The sequence below is a fragment of the Sorex fumeus genome, unplaced genomic scaffold, assembly GCF_029834395.1.
Source record: "Sorex fumeus unplaced genomic scaffold, SorFum_2.1 ptg000073l, whole genome shotgun sequence".
NCBI classification, from domain to species: Eukaryota; Metazoa; Chordata; class Mammalia; order Eulipotyphla; family Soricidae; genus Sorex; species Sorex fumeus.
In genome coordinates, this window is record NW_026606130.1 from 5,687,080 (window position 1) to 5,704,321 (window position 17,242).

Sequence of the window (17,242 nt, forward strand, 5' to 3'; positions counted from 1 at the left end):
CTTGACACCATTAAAATGATCCACTCTGAAAGGAAATAAAAAATTGAAAACTGAGAGAACGTTCTGACCCCACGCCAGGCTGTCTTCACTAGAGCAACTCAGAGTGGGGCCGGTTGAGTTTTCTTCCCCATCCCAGCAGAACCCCAGCAGCCGAAAACCTCCAGAACCCAACCGCACAGTCATACTCAAGGCAACTCTCCACAGGCTCAGACGAGCCTCACCTGCAGAAAAACCCAGGTATGTGGGACCCGTGACTGAGATCTCCAAGCTCGCTTGGAACGGGATTGGGCCTCCTCCCCCAGCTCCCCAGTTTTCCAGTAGCCTGGCAGTCACACCCACAAACTGCCTCCGGTGCTATATAATCTCATCAATGGCCAAGATCCAGAAACTATGAAATAAAGCTCCTGGAAGAGAGCAACACAAAATGTCCTGGGGGCATGGCCACGAATGCGGCCCATGACCTCTTATGCTCTAGCCCACTGATGTACCAAAAGTAGCACACATTTGTTTGGGTTTAACATATATGTTTGTAATCTCTTATACAGAGGCTTAAATGGCTCCAGGATGAAATACAACAACTTCCCACACTTTCCTCTTATGGTGGTGAGTAGGTGCATGGTGTTGGGATGGGTGTTTGAATATTATCTGTAATGAACTATTGTGAACAACTTTATTTTAAAATGAAATTAAAAAATAATAATTTTAAAATTAAAAAACAAGAAATAAATTGAAAATGAGAAGAGTTTTAGGGGCCTTATAGGATATCATCATTACCATTACAGGAGTCCCAGAAGGAGAAGAAAGAACACTGCACTGTATGAGGCCCTGGGCTCAATCGCCAGCACCACAAAAAGGTTTAAGTACTTTTGTCTTTCTCTTGATAAGCCACAGAAAACCCAACTTCAATAGGCTTAGGCAACAAAGCAGATTTATTGGTTGAAACAAATGTATATTCCAGAAGGATGAGCAGACTTTGCAGTTTGGATTGTTTCCATGGATCAACAATATTATACTATTGGTGGAAGGAAGTGGACACTATAGGGGAGGGTGTGGTGCTGGATTCTGTTATGCACTGAACATCAACAGCATTGTTAGACACACAGTATCTAAAATTTAAAAAGAAATCACCAGGTGCTTAATGCCCTTTCATCTTTTAGCTCAGCCTTCCAAAGTGCAAACTTCATAAATGCTGTCTCCTGTCTTGGTAGTAAACCAGCTGCAGCACTTAGAATCTTCGTATTATTCACAGCAAACTGTCTAAAAGAAGAAATTAAGTTGGTTTCTCTTTGACAAGGATAGAAAAAAACACAACTTTTCTTCCCCCAAATACCTCAACAAACATCCTTTAACATTTCTTGTTTTTTTGGGGGGGGGAGGAGGCACATTCAATGGTGTTCAGAGTTTATTCCTGGCTCTATGCTCAGGGATCAGTCTTTTTGGGTCACACCCAGTGATGCTCAGCGGTTACTCCTGGATTTGCTACTCAGAAGTATCATATGGGCTGCTGGAGATCAAACCTGGGTTGGCCACGTGCAAAGCAAACACCCTACCCACTCCACTATCTATCCAGCCCCCAAAAGTTTTATTTATTTATTTTTATTTTATTTTTTTATTAGTGAAGCACCATGAGGTACAGTTGTAGACTTACAAATTTTTGTGCTTGGATTTCAATCATACAATGATCAAATACCCATCCCTCCACCAGTGCCCATTCTCCACCACACGGGTCCCAGTATCCCTCCCACCCCCCATCCCACCCTGCCTCTGTAGCAGGGCATTCCCTTTTGTTCTCTCTCTCCTTTTCAGCCCCCAAAAGTTTTAATGTGTTTTATCTGTTTATTATACTTTTTTTTTGCTTTTTGGGTCACACGTGGCGATGCACAGGGGTTACTCCTGGCTCTACACTAAGGAATTACCCCTGGTGGTGCTCAGACGACCATATGGGATGCCGGGAATTGAACCTGGGTCAGCTGCGTGCAAGGCAAATGCCCTACCCACTGTGCTATCACTCCAGCCCCTATTACACTTTTAATGTTATAGTTGCTAATATATTTTGATATCCCTTATACTGTGCAGAGTGCATCTCACTCTTCTTCTCTTCCTCCTTCTTTTCTATTACTTGGGCCACACCCACTAGAACTCTTGAGGTACTGGGGTTCAAACTCAGATTGGGTTCCCACTGCACTATCATTCTGGCCCAAAAAGCTTAGGCATAATTCATTATAAGGCAGCCTTTCTTTTTTGTTTTTGGGCCACACCTGTCGCATCACTCCTTGCAAATCTCAGGGGACTCTATGGGATGCCAGCGATGAAACCCAGATTGTTCATGTGCAAGGCAAGCACCCTGCCCACTATACTATAATTCCAGGCCCTCAGACTGCTCCTGCAGCTTCCTGCCATTCTACACCTGTCTCGATTATTTGTTTGCTTGCCATACACAGCTGTGTTCAGAGGGTACTCCCTCTGTGTTCAGGGATCACTCACCCTGGTGCTCAAAATGTAGTTCAGAAATTCAATTTAGGGCCTCCTACCCACAATCAAATCATGTGTTCAACCCACTGAAGTGTCTCTCCAACCATGTGGGCTGGGTTTTTTTTTTTTTTTTTGGTTTTTTGTTTTTCTTTTATTTTTATTTATTTATTTATTTAATTTTTTTTTTTGCTTTTTGGGTCACACCTGGTGATGCACAAGGGTTACTCCTGGCTTTGCATTCAGGAATTACTCCCGGCAGTGCTCAGGGGACCATATGGGATGCTGGGAATCGATTCCAGGTTGGCCTCGTGCAAGGCAAATGTCCTACCCACTGTACTATTGCTCCAGCCCCATGGACTGTTTTTTATCTTCAAAAAAAGTGATGGGTCTGGAACGATAGTACAGTGGGTAGAATGCTTGCCTTGCACATGGCTGACCCAGGTTCGATCCCCATAACCCCATATGGTCCCCAAACCCCTGCCAGAAGTGATTCCTGAGCACAGAGCCAGGAATTACCCCCTGAGCATCACTGGGTATGGACTAAAAAACGAACTAAACCAAACAAAAACAAATGAGTAATCCCTGAGTGAGAAGCTAGGAGTATGCTCCAAGTTCTGCTAGGCGTGGTCACAAAACAACCCCCCACCAAAAAACTGTATTGCCAAGCATGAATGTTAGTCCTGAGCAATTTTAGAAAATTCTTGGTAAGTAGATGATTACTATTTCTATTTTTAACAATCGATACATAACACAGAGAGAAAAATTAATAAGGAACCATGACTTAAACTATAGACGAAAAGTACCTAATAGATATATACGGATCATTCCATTCAGCAACAGCTGAATACACATTCTTCCCAAGCACATATGGCACATTTTCCAGAATGTGTCACATGATAGGTCACAAAACGAGTCTGGATAAATTTGAAGTGACTGAAATAATTTCAACTGTCTTTTTCAATAACAGTAGTATGAAAACAGAAATAACTAAAAGGGAGCTAGAATATTTAAAATCACATTGAAGTTAAGCAACACACTTAACAACAATAGCAACAGTAAATATTAAGTACTTTGAGAAAAAAAAGAAGCAGAGCATGCCAAAAGCATGTGCGATACAGCACCCAAAAGGAGAGAGAGAACAAAAGGGAATGCCCTGCCACAGAGGCAGGGTGGGATGGGGAGATGGGGGGTGGGAGGGATACTGGGATCAGTGGTGGTGGAAAATGGGCACTGGTGGAGGGATGGGTACTCGATCATTGTATAACTGAAACACAAACACAAAAATTTGTAAGTCTTCAACTGTACCTCATGGTGTCTCACTGATAAAAATTAAAATAAAAAATAATAATTTAATGAATGACTACTATATAAATAAAATTCTTAAATACAAAAAAAAGTGTGTGATATAGCAAAAATCACACGGTCATGGTCACGGTCCTCCCGTTGTTCATCAATTCGCTTGAGCGGGCCCAGTAACGTCTCCATCGTGAGACTTGTTACTATGTTTTGGCATTTGGAATACATCACGGGTAGCTTGCCAGGCTTTGCCGTGCGGGCAAGATACTCTCGGTAGCTTGCCGGGCTCTCTGAGAGGGGCGGAGGAATCGAACCTGGCTCAGCCAGGCTGGCTGCGCGCAAGGCAAACACCCTACTGCTGTGCTATCGCTCCAGCCCCTCCCCAAAAAGTAATAAATAAATAAATAAAAGGTCTGATTGGTTTTAACAAATTATTTATGAATTTGGCAGCATCCCATCTAGCAAGTATAAGGGCCTCTAATGAGCGATACAAATTATACAGGGAATGGTACAAGATTATTAACAAAAGAAAAGATTATTTTGTCAGAGAAAGCCACCTTCTCTCAGGAGAGAAGTATCAGTGAGGCAAATTACCTCACTGATACTGATCAGGGAACTCTAGACTGATTTAAGATTATACTTTGGCGGGGTACAGATAGTAGAGCGGGTAAGGAACTTGTCTTGCACACAGCTAACCGAGTTCGACACCCTACATCCCATATGATCCCCACTGTCAGGAGTAATTCCTGAGTGCAGAGCCTGGAGTAACCCCCAATCATCGCTGGATGTGACCCCAAAACCCAGATTATACTTCTGGGGTCTGAGAGTACAATGGTAAGGTGCTTTCCTTCTATTTCCGGTACCGCATGGTTCCTTGAACACTTCCAGCAATAAACTCCCAATCACAGACCTGGGAATAGCCCCTGAGCACTGCTGGGTATGATTCCAATCACACCCCCCCAAAAGTACACTTTGGGAGAGGGTGAAACTAAAATAGATTAGATGCTGACTGGGCAAGCAAAATCAGTGATACCATTTTGTGTCTTTTTCTCCATTTTTAAGTTTCCCCATTTCTGATCAGATCTGTGCTGTGCGGGCTTTTAAATTTTTGTTTTGGGTTTTAAGGGAATAGCTTTGGATCACAACCTTCAGTGCTCAGGGTCTATTTCTGGCTCTGTGCTCAGGAGTCACCCCTGGTAGTGCTTGGGAAACTGTAAGTGATGCCAGAGATTGGACCAGGGTGAAAACAGGCAAAGTGTTTAGTTAAGTTTAGTTTAGTTTACTGTCTCTCCAGCTCTGAGAGGTGGGTTTGTTTTGTTTGTTGGTTTGGTTTTGGGACACACCCAGCAGTGCTCAGGGTTTATTTCTGGTTCTGCACCGAGGAATTACTCCTGACAGGCTCAAGGTCCTTATGGGGTTCTTGAGTTTGAACCTGGGATGGCCGTGTGCAAGGCAAATGGCCCTAACTGTTATACTATATACTATTGCTCTGGCTCCTAACTGCAAGTTTTGATTAAAAAAAATTATGGTGTCACTTTCCCACTTCCAGCTGCTGCTTCTCACTAATCTTCTCTGTGGTATTCACGGGCTATTTCAATCATGCCTTTATGCCCACATTCTTTACGTAGTGTCTTCCACTCACTCCTTTATGGTTTCAGTTTCAGTAAGATCTTTTTTGCAGTGGTCAGAGATTACAAACATGAATTTAAAACCTTTGAGAGACTACTATGCTTCAGGGAGGTTATTATACTCAGAAGAATTCCTTGTAAGGAGTACACTTCAGAGCCAGAGTCCCCATAAACTAAACACAGAAAGAGCCTATTAAATGTAGGAGTCACTAATTGAGTAAGCAAGTAATTTTGTATAATTTTTTATTTCTTCAATAGTGTTAATCTGGGTATAGTAATATTTTTAACTAAATAAAAATTGTATTTACTTAGATGCATTCAGAATGTCAATAGAACGCTGCAATTTGGGGGCCACACCAAGTGGTGCTTAGGGGATATTTCTCACTCTGCCCTCAAGAATTACTCCTGGTGACCTTGAGGGACCATATGGCATGTCAAGGATCCAACCCTGGTGGGCTGCATGCAAAGCAAGCATCCTGCCCACTGTACTAGCACTCCAGTCCACCGCTACAACTTGTTTCTTTCCTTTTTTTCTATTATTCCTCTTTCTTTCCTTTCTTTCTTTCTTTCTTTCTTTCTTTCTTTCTTCTACTTTCTATTATTCCTCTTTCTTTCTTCCACTTTCTATTATTCCTCCCTCCCTCCCTCCCTTCCTTCCTTCCTTCCTTCCTTCCTTCCTCTCTCTTCTTTCTTTCTTTCTTTCTTTCTTTCTTTCTTTCTTTCTTTCTTTTTTTTTATATAATTTATTTATTTATTGAATCACTGTGGGAAAAGTTACAGAGCTTTCGGGTTTAGGTCTCAGTCATGTAGATACCAAACACATTTCCCTTTACCAATACTCATTTTTAACCCCGAACCCCAATAGACCCCCACCTCCCACCCCTCCCAATTCTTTGTGAGGCAGATGAGTTCTAGTTAATACTCTATCTACTTTGACTAGATAGATTATTTCGATAGAAGATGCACAATTATTGTTTAGAGTTTACGTCCCACCCCCCCCCCCAATCAGACATGCTGAAACAGCGTTGTGAAATGATTTGCTTTCTACAACTTGGTTTAAGAATAAAATGATGTCGCGCGGCCGCTATCGCGGCCGCGCGGTTTTGAATTTCTGCTATTTTACTTATTGACCCTGGAAGAATTTCTATTAAAAGTTAGCTAGTTAAGAGATTGGTTTCTGTGCCCTGGAGTCGTGGCCGTGCCGGAGAGCCGCTCGTGGGGGGCAGCTGGCGACCTCGGTGGGGCGTGGGGGACGGCCCACAAAGCCCCCCTTCCCATGAGGTCCCCGCCGCTCCCCCGAGCCCGGCTCAAACCCGCTTTCCACAAGGCTCCCGTGCGGCCGCCATCTTTCTTTCCAGAGAGGAGCGGGCGGGCCGGTCAACGCCCTTCCCCCTCCGGGCAGGCTTGGTGGCGCGGATCAACACAAGTCCATTTGCTTTTCTGCTCCAAGCGGCTGGTTCTCTGTGCTAAGTCCTTGTGCCTCCGGGGCCGTGGCCGTGCCGGAGAGCTGCTCGTGGGGGGCAGCTGGCGACCTCGGTGGGGCGTGGGGGACGGCCCACAAAGCCCCCCTTCCCATGAGGTCCCCGCCGCTCCTTTCTTTCTTTCTTTCTTGCCCTTCTTCCTTCCAGCAATCACATCTGGTGGTGCTTGGGGAACCATATGGGATGTCAGCTGCATGCAAGGCAAATGCACAGCCTGCTGTACAATCTCTCAGGGCCTTTTCTTTCTCTCTCTGTTTTTGCAATTACAGAGTGGTATTCCATAACAGAACAATTATTTCCTATAAGCTACACTAGAGAAAACTGAAGATGAAAAACTACCACCCCCATATATAACTATTTGTGTTATGCACTAAAGAAGCTGCTTTAATTTCCATGCCAATTTCTAACCACCACATGGTACCAGGCAGGGTTGGTGGTTATTGAATATCCAACCAGGACAGGGCTATCTATAGTTTTGTTAGCTATACAAAAATATAGAGAGTACAATTTAAAAATAAATCTCTTTTTTTTTCTTTTTGGGACACACCCAGCAGTGCTCTGGGGTTATCCTGGCTCTGCATTCAGAAATTACTCCTGGTGGTGCACGAAGGGTAACAGAGAATGCCAGGGACTATATCCAGGTTGGCAGCTTGAAGGCCCTACCTGCTTTATTATTGTTCCAGTCCTAAAAACATATCTTATAGTCCTACATTTAATTTTTTTAAAAAAATTAGACAGCAGTGTTTACAGAGTTGTTGACAAAAGTTTCAGACACACAATGTTCCAATTCCAGTCCCACCACCAGTGACCACATCCTTCCACCAATAACCCACGTGCAGAGTTCAGGAGTAACCCCTGAGCATTGCTGGGTATGGCCCAAAAACAAATGTTTTGGTTCTTGAATTACACCCAGCATTACTCAGGGCCTATTCCAACCTCTGAGCTTAGAGATCACTCCTTGTAGGACTTGGGGGACCATATGGGTGCTGGGGATGGAACCCAGGTCAATTATGTGCAAGGCAAGCATTCTACCTGCTGTATAATCTCTCCATCTCCTAAATTTTGGGAGCTTTTCTGGCCACACCCAATAGTGCTTAGGTGGGAGTTGGAGGTTAGGTGGTAGAGATAAAACCTGGGTGGGCATGTACAAAGATTTTCATTCCTAAGGTTTATATGAATTAAAAACTTGTTTGCACTGAATTTGGAAAAGTCACAATTCTACAGCATGCTGATTTATTGGCTAGAACTTTTATAAATTACAAGGAAAATGTAGCACTGTATAACTGTCCACTCATTGTTCATCGATCTGCTTGAGCGGGCACCAGTAACGTCTCCATTGTGATATTTGTTGTTACTGTTTTTGGCATATCGAATATGCCACGGGGAGCTTGCCAGGCTCTGCCGTGTGGGCGGGATACTCTCGGTAGCTGGCCAGGTTCTCCAAGAGGGATGGAGGAATCGAACCTGGTTCAGCCACATGCAAGGCAAATGCCCTACCTGCTGTGATATTGCTCCAGCACACAAGGATAATACAAATGAAATTTTATCTAAGAAAAAAATTTGGCAAAAATGAAATTATGAATAATTCTCTCACTTAGGGATAAATGCTTCTAACATTTAGGTATTCATCCATTCTTTCATTATTTCTCATCTCCCTCATGTGCGTATATGCACGCACACATGAGCAATTTTTCTTTATTTTTTTGGTGTGACAAGGCATATAAAATTTTATTTCCCCCTAACAACTTATATAAACACTACAGATTATAAAGTTGTTCATGATGTTAAAGACATTCAATATTGTTAAATACATTCAATACACAAATCCCACTACCATCTAACCTTCCCACCATTATCTCCAATTTTCCCAACCACCACTTAAACCTGCCCCCATTGCAGGCCCACAATAATTTATTTTTTTATTGCTTGTTATAATTTTCTAAAATAATAATCAAAGGATGTTTCCTCAGAATAAATTTAGTGAAGATTGTGTCTCACCATGGAGCTATCAAGCCCTTATATAACAGATAATTAAGATGTTGTTACAGATTAAGCCTTCTGTATTGATATTTTGTTAATTAAAATAGGATGCCTTCTACATTACATCACATCTAATCTGGTGTGTTACTACTAGTTTATCAGTTTTATAGAGTTTGAGGTGTCACGCAGCCATGAATGTGGCCTTGCATTCCAAGAAGTTTAAAATTTTTGATCAGGTGATACAGTTGGAGTTAAATTTTCAACTGGGTGGCATTTTGGGGTATGTGCATGACTGCCAGAGCTTCTGGAAGTACAGAGAAATAAGGGGAGGTAGCCCACCCGCAGCTCTGATAAAGCTTGAGATTTCAGTCACAAAACCTGCATACCTGAGTTTCTCAACAGATTAATTTCTAGATGAGGCTCGTCCTGAGAAGTGGAGCCCAGCCAAGGCATTTTTCTTTAAATATCAAAACAGGAAGAGAGAGCTCAAGAGCTAGAGAAAATGCTTTTCATGAAGGAGAGCCAGGTTTGATTCCTGGCACTGCATGTTCCCTGAGTACAGAGTGAGGACTAGACCCTGAGCACTGCTAAGTGTGGCCCAGAAACAAAAAAATCAAAACGATGTGGTTCTGGAATAAAAACAGACTTTCAGAAAATGGAATAAAGTTGAGATCCCAGAAATAGACCAGGGGCTGGAGCAATAGTACAGTGGGTTTGCCTTGCACACAACCAACCCAGGTCCGATTCCTGGCATCCTATATGGTCTCCCAAGCACTGCCAGGAGTAATTCCTGAGTACAGAGAAAGGAGAAACCCCTGGACATCGCCTGGTGTGCCCCAAAGAGAAAAAAACTCAGAAATAGACCCTCAGATGTAAGGACAGTTAATTTATGACAAAGGAGGTGTGTGCATTAAATAGAGAAAGGAAGGAAAATGTCTTCAACAAACGGTGTTTGAAAAACTGGTTAATCACATGCTATATATATATATATATATATATATATATTTATTTTTGGATCCCTATCTTTCAGCATATAACAGCTAATTAAATACCTCAATATTATACCAGAATCCATAAAATACATCAAGGAAAACATAGATAGATTCCTGACTTAGAAAATGTCTTCATGTGGGGGTCGGAACGATAGTACAGCATGTAGGGCGTTTGCCTTGCACGTGGCTGACCTGGGTTCAATCCCTGGCATCCCATATGGTACCCTAAGCACTGCCAGGAGTAATTCCTGAGTGCAGAGCCAGGAGAAACCCCTGAGCATTTCTGGGTGTGGCCCCCTATAAAAGGCAAAAAAAAAGGAGAAAATATCTTCATGACTCAACTCCATTAGCAAAGAAAACAAAAGTGAAAATATGAGACTACTACCCTATCACCATAAAGTATTGTAAATCAAGATGCCTAAAATAAAATTTCTTAAAAATAAAATTTCTTGGGGGCTGGAGTGATAGCATAGTGGGTAGGGCATTTGTCGGTCCTCTGAGCACCACCAGGAGTAACTCCTGAGTATATGAACCAGGAGTAACCCCTGAGCATCACCGGGTGTGACCCAAAACCAACCAAACAAAAAGCAAATAAATAAATAAAATTTCTTAAACATTTGGGGTCAGGGGCCTGAGTGATAGTATAGCAGGTAAGGGTGCTTACCTTGCATGTGGCTGATGTGGGTCCAATACCCCATATGATCCCCTGAGTCCACCAGGGGTGATCCCTGAGCACAGAGCCAGAAGCAAGCTCTGACACAGCTGAGTGTGGCCCATCTAAAAAGTAAAGAAAATTTGGAGAAATAGTAGGGCAGGGTTTGGCCACTTGCTTTGCAAATGGTTGACCCAGGTCAAATCCTTGGCACCATATATTGTCCCCTGAGCCCACCAGAAATGATTCCTGATGGTAGAGCCAGGAGTAATCCCCGAACACTGCCAGGTCCCAGCAACCAAAAAGTAAAAAGAAAAGAAAAAAATCTGCATTGCAAAGCTATGACTTAAATACAGGTACCCTATAGAAACAATGGGAATCACAAGATATCACATACCATATTCTTATGGTGAATGTGAAGTAGGGAGGGAAGGGGCAAGTTAAAATTGGTGATTTATTTATATGGTTTGGGGGCCACATCCAGCTGTGCTCAGGGCTTACTCCTGATTCTGTGCTCAGGGACCACTCCTGGTGGGCTCAGGGGACCATGTGGGGTACCAGGGATTGAACCCAGGTTGGCCATGTGCAAGGCAAGCACCATACCTGCTATATTATCTCTCTGTCCTATAATTGGTCATTTTAAATCTTTACAGCATGAAGAATACCCACTCAAGATAAGAGAAATGCTTAAGGAACAGGCATAAGAACACATAAAAAGGTGGAATACTGGGCAGATAAGCTTCTTTTGAATCCTCTGTTTGTCCCTGACAGAGAATAGTCTCTCTTGGACCCTATGCTCTTACCCTGATGCATGTTAGCATACAGAGAAGATGGAAAGAAAAGCAGCATGTGCCAGAAAATCAAGGAAATACATAAGGAACCAAGAACAACAAGCTTCAGCAAGGAGAGGCAGACCACACTGCATCAGCAACAACTTAACAGGCCATCAGCAGAATCAAGACTTTAAGGGATAGAACCAGTGAGATAACTGCATGGACATGAAAACCAGTGAGGAGCCAGTGGGGAGGCCTGGGTGTAGAACACTGAGGCATCCAAAACTACCTTTTTAGAGTTGTTAAATAAATGATAATAACTTCATAAACATCTGGAGTTTTTCATGCTAATTTTATATATTAGGACCAATGTAGGAGTTAGATTGATTCCCAATATCTAGAGGTAAGAGTATTTACAGAACTCTCTCTCACTCTCTCTCTCTCTCTCTCTCACACACACACACACACACACACACACACACTCACACACACACACAATTAGAAGAACCAAAGAGACAGTCGCAGAAGACATACAGTTATATGAAAATAGCCAATAGTTATATAAAAGGTGTTCATCATCACTTATTATCAGGGAAATGCAAATCAAAACGATTAGCATTTGTTTGCACTTTGACATCTGATTTCAGAACTGTGAGAAAGTTCTGTTTGTAAGTCACCCAATTTGTGAAACTTTCTTATAGCAGTCCAAACTGAGAATCTTTTAAAACCATTACTCTCTCCACCATTATTACTACACATTCAAATTAGTCTGAGTTCTCATCTTTTTCCCCTGGACCATTGCTGTTATCTTTAACTGTCTTCACGGCCTCCATACATTTCTTCCACCATACTCAATCAACTCAATCTCATCAAAAGTTTTCAATTAAGTACATAATTCCTTTTTCTGTTTGTTTTTAGAGACTGTCCAGTGGTGCTCAGGGGAAAAGACAATGAAATTAATTAAACCCAGGACTCCATATAAAGCATGTACACTAGCTCCCTTTTATGTGGGGGCATGCCGAGTGATGCCGAGGTGTCAGTTCAGGTGATGCTCAGCAGACCATATGCCTTAACTCATGTCCTAGTTTTCTGGCCCCCACACTAGCCCTTTGACCTAAGTCCCTAGTACCAGTCACAATTATATTTTACTCTGGGGATACTCAAAAGTTGTGCCAGAGGCCACCATGGCTGTACCTGATTATGCTCAGGAAGCCATGCAGTTTGGGGGCCAAACTTGGGGTTATGTGTATGTGAAGTATATGCTCTAATCCTTTGAGCCATTTCTGCCAGCTGCTGTGTATGTACTTCTTTTTTTGTTTGAGCCCGGCAAGCTACCGAGAGTATCTCGCCCGCACGGCAAAGCCTGGCAAGCTAACCATGACTTATCGGATAAGCCAAAAACAGTAACAAGTCTCACAATGGAGATGTTACTGGTGCCTGCTTGAGCAAATGGATGAATAACGGGAGGACAGTGCTACAGTGCTTTGTTTTAGGGTCACACCGGCAGTGCTCAAGGGTTACTCCTGTCTCCGTACTCAGGGATCATTCCTGGTAGTGCTCAGGGTACCATGTAGAGTGCCAGTAATTGAACCCAGGTCAGTCGTGTGCAAGGCAAATGCCTACCTACAGTACTATCACTGCAGGCCCCTGTAATTCTTTTGTTGTTCTTGTTTTATTTGGGGGCCACACATGGCAGTGTTCAGGACTTATTCCTCGGTAGGAATAAGATAGGAAGCAAAGGAAAGGTGCTACTATTTCTCTCCTGTTTGGCCACCACCACATCACCAATAAAGTCCCCTAGGGGAGGGCAGGACTCATAAAAGCCTGCTGGAGCTCCTACCTAGAGTGGACAAGAATCCTGACCTCCACCCACATTTCTCATGCTACTTGTCTATTCTCACAGAAAAGAATTTCAGGAGACTGGGGCAACAGTACAGTGAGTAAGGCACTTGCCTTGCATGTGGTCAACCTATGTTCAAATCCCAGTACCCCTGGGACCAGGAAGGAGTAATTCCCAAGCATAGAGCTAGGAATGAGCTCTGAGCACAGCCAGGTATGGCCCAAAAACCCCAAACAAACAAACAAAAAAGAATTAGAAGTAGAGCAATAGCAGAATGGGTAGGGTGCTTGCCTTGTACAAGGCCAATCGTGGTTCAGTCCTTGGTATCTCATATGGTTCCCTGAGCCCCACTAAGAGTAAGCCCTGAGCACAGCCAGGTGTGATCCCCCTCACCAAAAAAGATCTCAGAAGACAAATTGTAAGAAATTTTATGTGGGAAATAGGAAGGAAATGGGGTTAAGAAACAAATTGCTGAGTGAATGCAGGGGAAAAGTAGGAAGAAAAAGAGAGACAGAGTCAAAAACATAGAGGAGAAGGGGCTGGAGTAATAGCACAGTGGGTAGGGCATTTGCCTTGCACGCAGCTGACTCGGGTTAGATTCCCAGCATTCCATATGGTCCCCTGAGCACCAATAGGAGGAATTCCTGAGTGCAAAGCCAGGAATAACCCCTGAGCACTGCCGAGTGTGACCCAAAAAGCAAAAAAACACATAAAAAACCAAAAACCAAAACAAAACAAAACAAAAACATAGAGGAGAGAGAAGATAGAGAAGGAGGTGTTTATATAACCCAAGTTGGGATGTAAGCGGATGACCAAAAAGTTAAAGGAAAGAGAGAGACAGATATAGAATGTCTCTCATGTGAGCTATAAAGAAGCAGAGTAAGGGAATAACAAATGATCAAAGGCAACAGAACCTGAAAACTGGTTTACAGAACTGAGCTTACCATAGTGGTGAGGATCAGGAGGGTACTCTGAGACAGTAGTGGGAAAACAGCTAATTTGGCAGAGGGTGTGGGGTTGGAATGCTATATGCATGAAACTCCAAAACTGTAAATCACAGTGACTTTTATATATATACATATATATATATATACACATATATATATACACACACATATATATAAAATATATTACATATATAATTTTGCTCCCTGTTTTCTTTTTTCTTGAAATACTGAGAATTATAAAGTTACAAAGGTATTTTTGAATTTAAGGTGCATATTGTTTCAACATTAAATATATTTTTAAAATTTCACACCCAGGGCCAGAGTGATTGTCCAATGGGTAGGGCAATGCTGCTGACCGGGTTCAATCCCCATCACCACATATGGTCCCCTGAGCCTGACCAGGAGTGAATCCTGAATATAGAGCGATGCACAGGGGTTACTCCTGGCTCAGCACTCAGGAATTACTCCTGGAAGTGCTCAGGGGACCATATGGGAATCGAACCCAGGTTGGCCGCGTGCAAGGCAAACGCCCTACCCACTGTGCTATTGCTCCAACCCCCAAAGCTGCTCTTAAAGGATATTTTTCCAAGATGTTCCACCTTGGGATCTGGTTGCTAGGGCAGTCAAAGAGACAATGACTGCTGAATCCTCCATAGGACATCTTGGTAGGTCTTTTAATCGATTCTTCATGGGATTGAGCTAGTTCTGACTTTCTGAAATTAATTGCCAAGCACCACCACCCCACCTCACCCTCACAGTTCCTGCCTGCTTCAGGGAAATAATTATTATAGATTATATATTTAGCATACTTTTTGATTTTGTATTTTTCCTGCTATACCCAGGAATGCTCAGGGCTTACTCCTAGTTTTGTGCTCAGGAATTACTCCTGGTAGTGCTCAGGGGACCATATAGGGTGAGAGCAATTGAACCCAAGTCTGCAAAAAAGAAAACAAAGCAAATGCCCTACCTTCTACATTACTGCTTCGGCCCCATATAATTATATATATTTATTTAATGCAGTGCTTAAATCACAATAAAGTCTCAGAGTAATTTAATTTTATTCTTCCTGTCATGCCTCTTGCAGAAGCTTCAGTTTTAGTGCTGAATTTCACCTTGGGGTCAGAGAAAGTACATCAGGAAAGGCACTTGCCTTACATGCAGTTGACCTGGGTTAGATCCCTGACACCAGATATGGTCCCCTGAGTATTGTGAGGAGTGATCCCTAAGTGCAGAGCCAGGAGTAAACCTTGTGTGTGGTTTACACTCAAACACAGTGGGTGTGGCCCAAAAACCCCAACCCACATATTAACCAAAAAACCTCTTCAGTGTTAGACTCAGAGAGCTTAGCAGGCACTGAGAGCGTACTTTGCCTGCAGGGGGTCCAGCACCACATGGTCCCCCAAGCAGCAATCAACACTGGAAATGATCCACAAGCAACAAGCCGGGACTCGTGGCTGAGCACCCTCAAGTGTAGGCCCAAAACAAAACAGTCTCAAAGCACTGCTAGAGAGAAAAGTAAGCAGACAAATATAAATTCATGATTCTAATTTCAACCTGCCCTTGCAGCTGCTCAGCAGCTCTTACATTTGTCTCATGCATTCCCTGGCACGGTCCCCACAAAGTTACAGAACTTCCCTTTCTCCAGAAACTACAGATTACAAATATCCCCTTGCCTCTAATTCTACAGACTTCCCAGCTTTTACTAGAAAAACTTCCTCCTGAAACAAATGAATCTTTCAGGGACAAGAGAGATAGTACAGAGGGAAAGGCACTTGTCTGTTGCCAACCTGGGTGTGATCCCTGGCATCCCATATGGTACCCCAGAGTCCTGCTAGGAGTGACTCCTGAATACAGGATCAGGAGTAGGCCCCGAGCACTGTTGGGTGTACCGTCCTAAAAAAAAAAAAAACACATGAAAACACATTAATCAAAAAGAAAAAAAAAGAAAGAAAACACATTAATCTTCATGCTGTCCAGCCCCGTTCACCAGCCACCCAGTCTCATTTCTGGAAAAATAATATGTTACTGATCCTCATCTCTTAGCTTGCCTTTCAGAGATTATTTTATGACACTACAAAGGGCAAATGTAGAAAGGGGACTAGGATATAACTTGGTGGCAAAATGCATGCTGAGTTCCCAGCACCCAAACCCCACTGCATAAAAAAGCATAAATATGGAAAAGAGGGGCAAGAGCAACACTACAGTGGGTAAGGCACTTGCCCTGCACATGGCCAACCCAGGTTCTATCCCTAGCATCCCATAGGGCTCCCTCAGCTTGCCAGGAGCCTGCCAGGAATAATTCCCGAGTGTGGAGTCAGGAGTAACCCTTGCGCATCACAGGGTATGGCCCAAATCCCATCCCCTCAAAATGGAAAAGAGGTACTGATCATTGAAAATAAGTAGGATTGACAGGGACAATGAGCTAGCTCTTCAGTCTGAAAGCATGCTTTGCATGCAGAAGCTCCGGAATCCCATGAACCTCCGGAACCAAGCTGGGAGTAGCCACTGAGACTGTTGGGTGTGGTCCCAAAACCAGAAAAAGAGGTAAGATTGATGTCAGGAAGGAAGCTCAAAGTACTGTAGCACATGCCTGGAACACATAGGATCTCAGATTTGATCCTTGGCATGGCATGGGCTCCCAAACACTGTTGGGTATAGTCTTGGTGGCTCCAAAAAACCTCCAGAATCACTGGGGAGCCCCTCCACACACCAAAGAAAACCTCCAAACTACAAACAAACAAAAAGATAAATAGGATTTGGCTAGATGAAGATAAAGGAGATGATATTTCAAGCACAGAGAATATCCTAGGCAAAAGCATAACAGTTGGAATAAATAAGTTATATTTAGAAAACAGGGTATAGCAAGTAGAGTGTAATAGAGAAATGATCCCAGTTGCTGCCTCAAGTGCTATGTCTCCTTTTCCAGTTCTAACTTCCCAGCCTGTCCTGCTCTACATACCAGCTGATTCAAGGCTGATGCATGCCCCCTCACCTATCCTATCTAGCCTGGAACTCCATTATAATTGACTAAGCTGTGAAACCAGACATCTATAGGGTTTTTTTTTTTTGGTGGAGGGAGTTGGAGACATCACACCCTGTGGTGCTCAGTCTGTCAAGCTATCTCTCTGGAACTGACCCCAGGTACCTGTTTCAGTCCTACTAAAGAGGGGAGGGTGGAAGA

General features: G+C 43.1%; 1 protein-coding gene across 1 annotated transcript in view; it reads right to left on the reverse strand.

The window, feature by feature from the left end:
* Positions 1–922: 922 nt before the first annotated feature.
* The window catches only part of ITGB1BP2 (integrin subunit beta 1 binding protein 2), a 37,733-nt gene continuing 21,413 nt past the window's right edge, over positions 923–17,242 (reverse strand). The window contains exon 11 of the mRNA XM_056129995.1: positions 923–1,257. Coding sequence (XP_055985970.1) covers positions 1,240–1,257 — 18 coding nt within the window. The 3' untranslated portion in view covers positions 923–1,239. The remainder of the gene's footprint in view (positions 1,258–17,242) is intronic.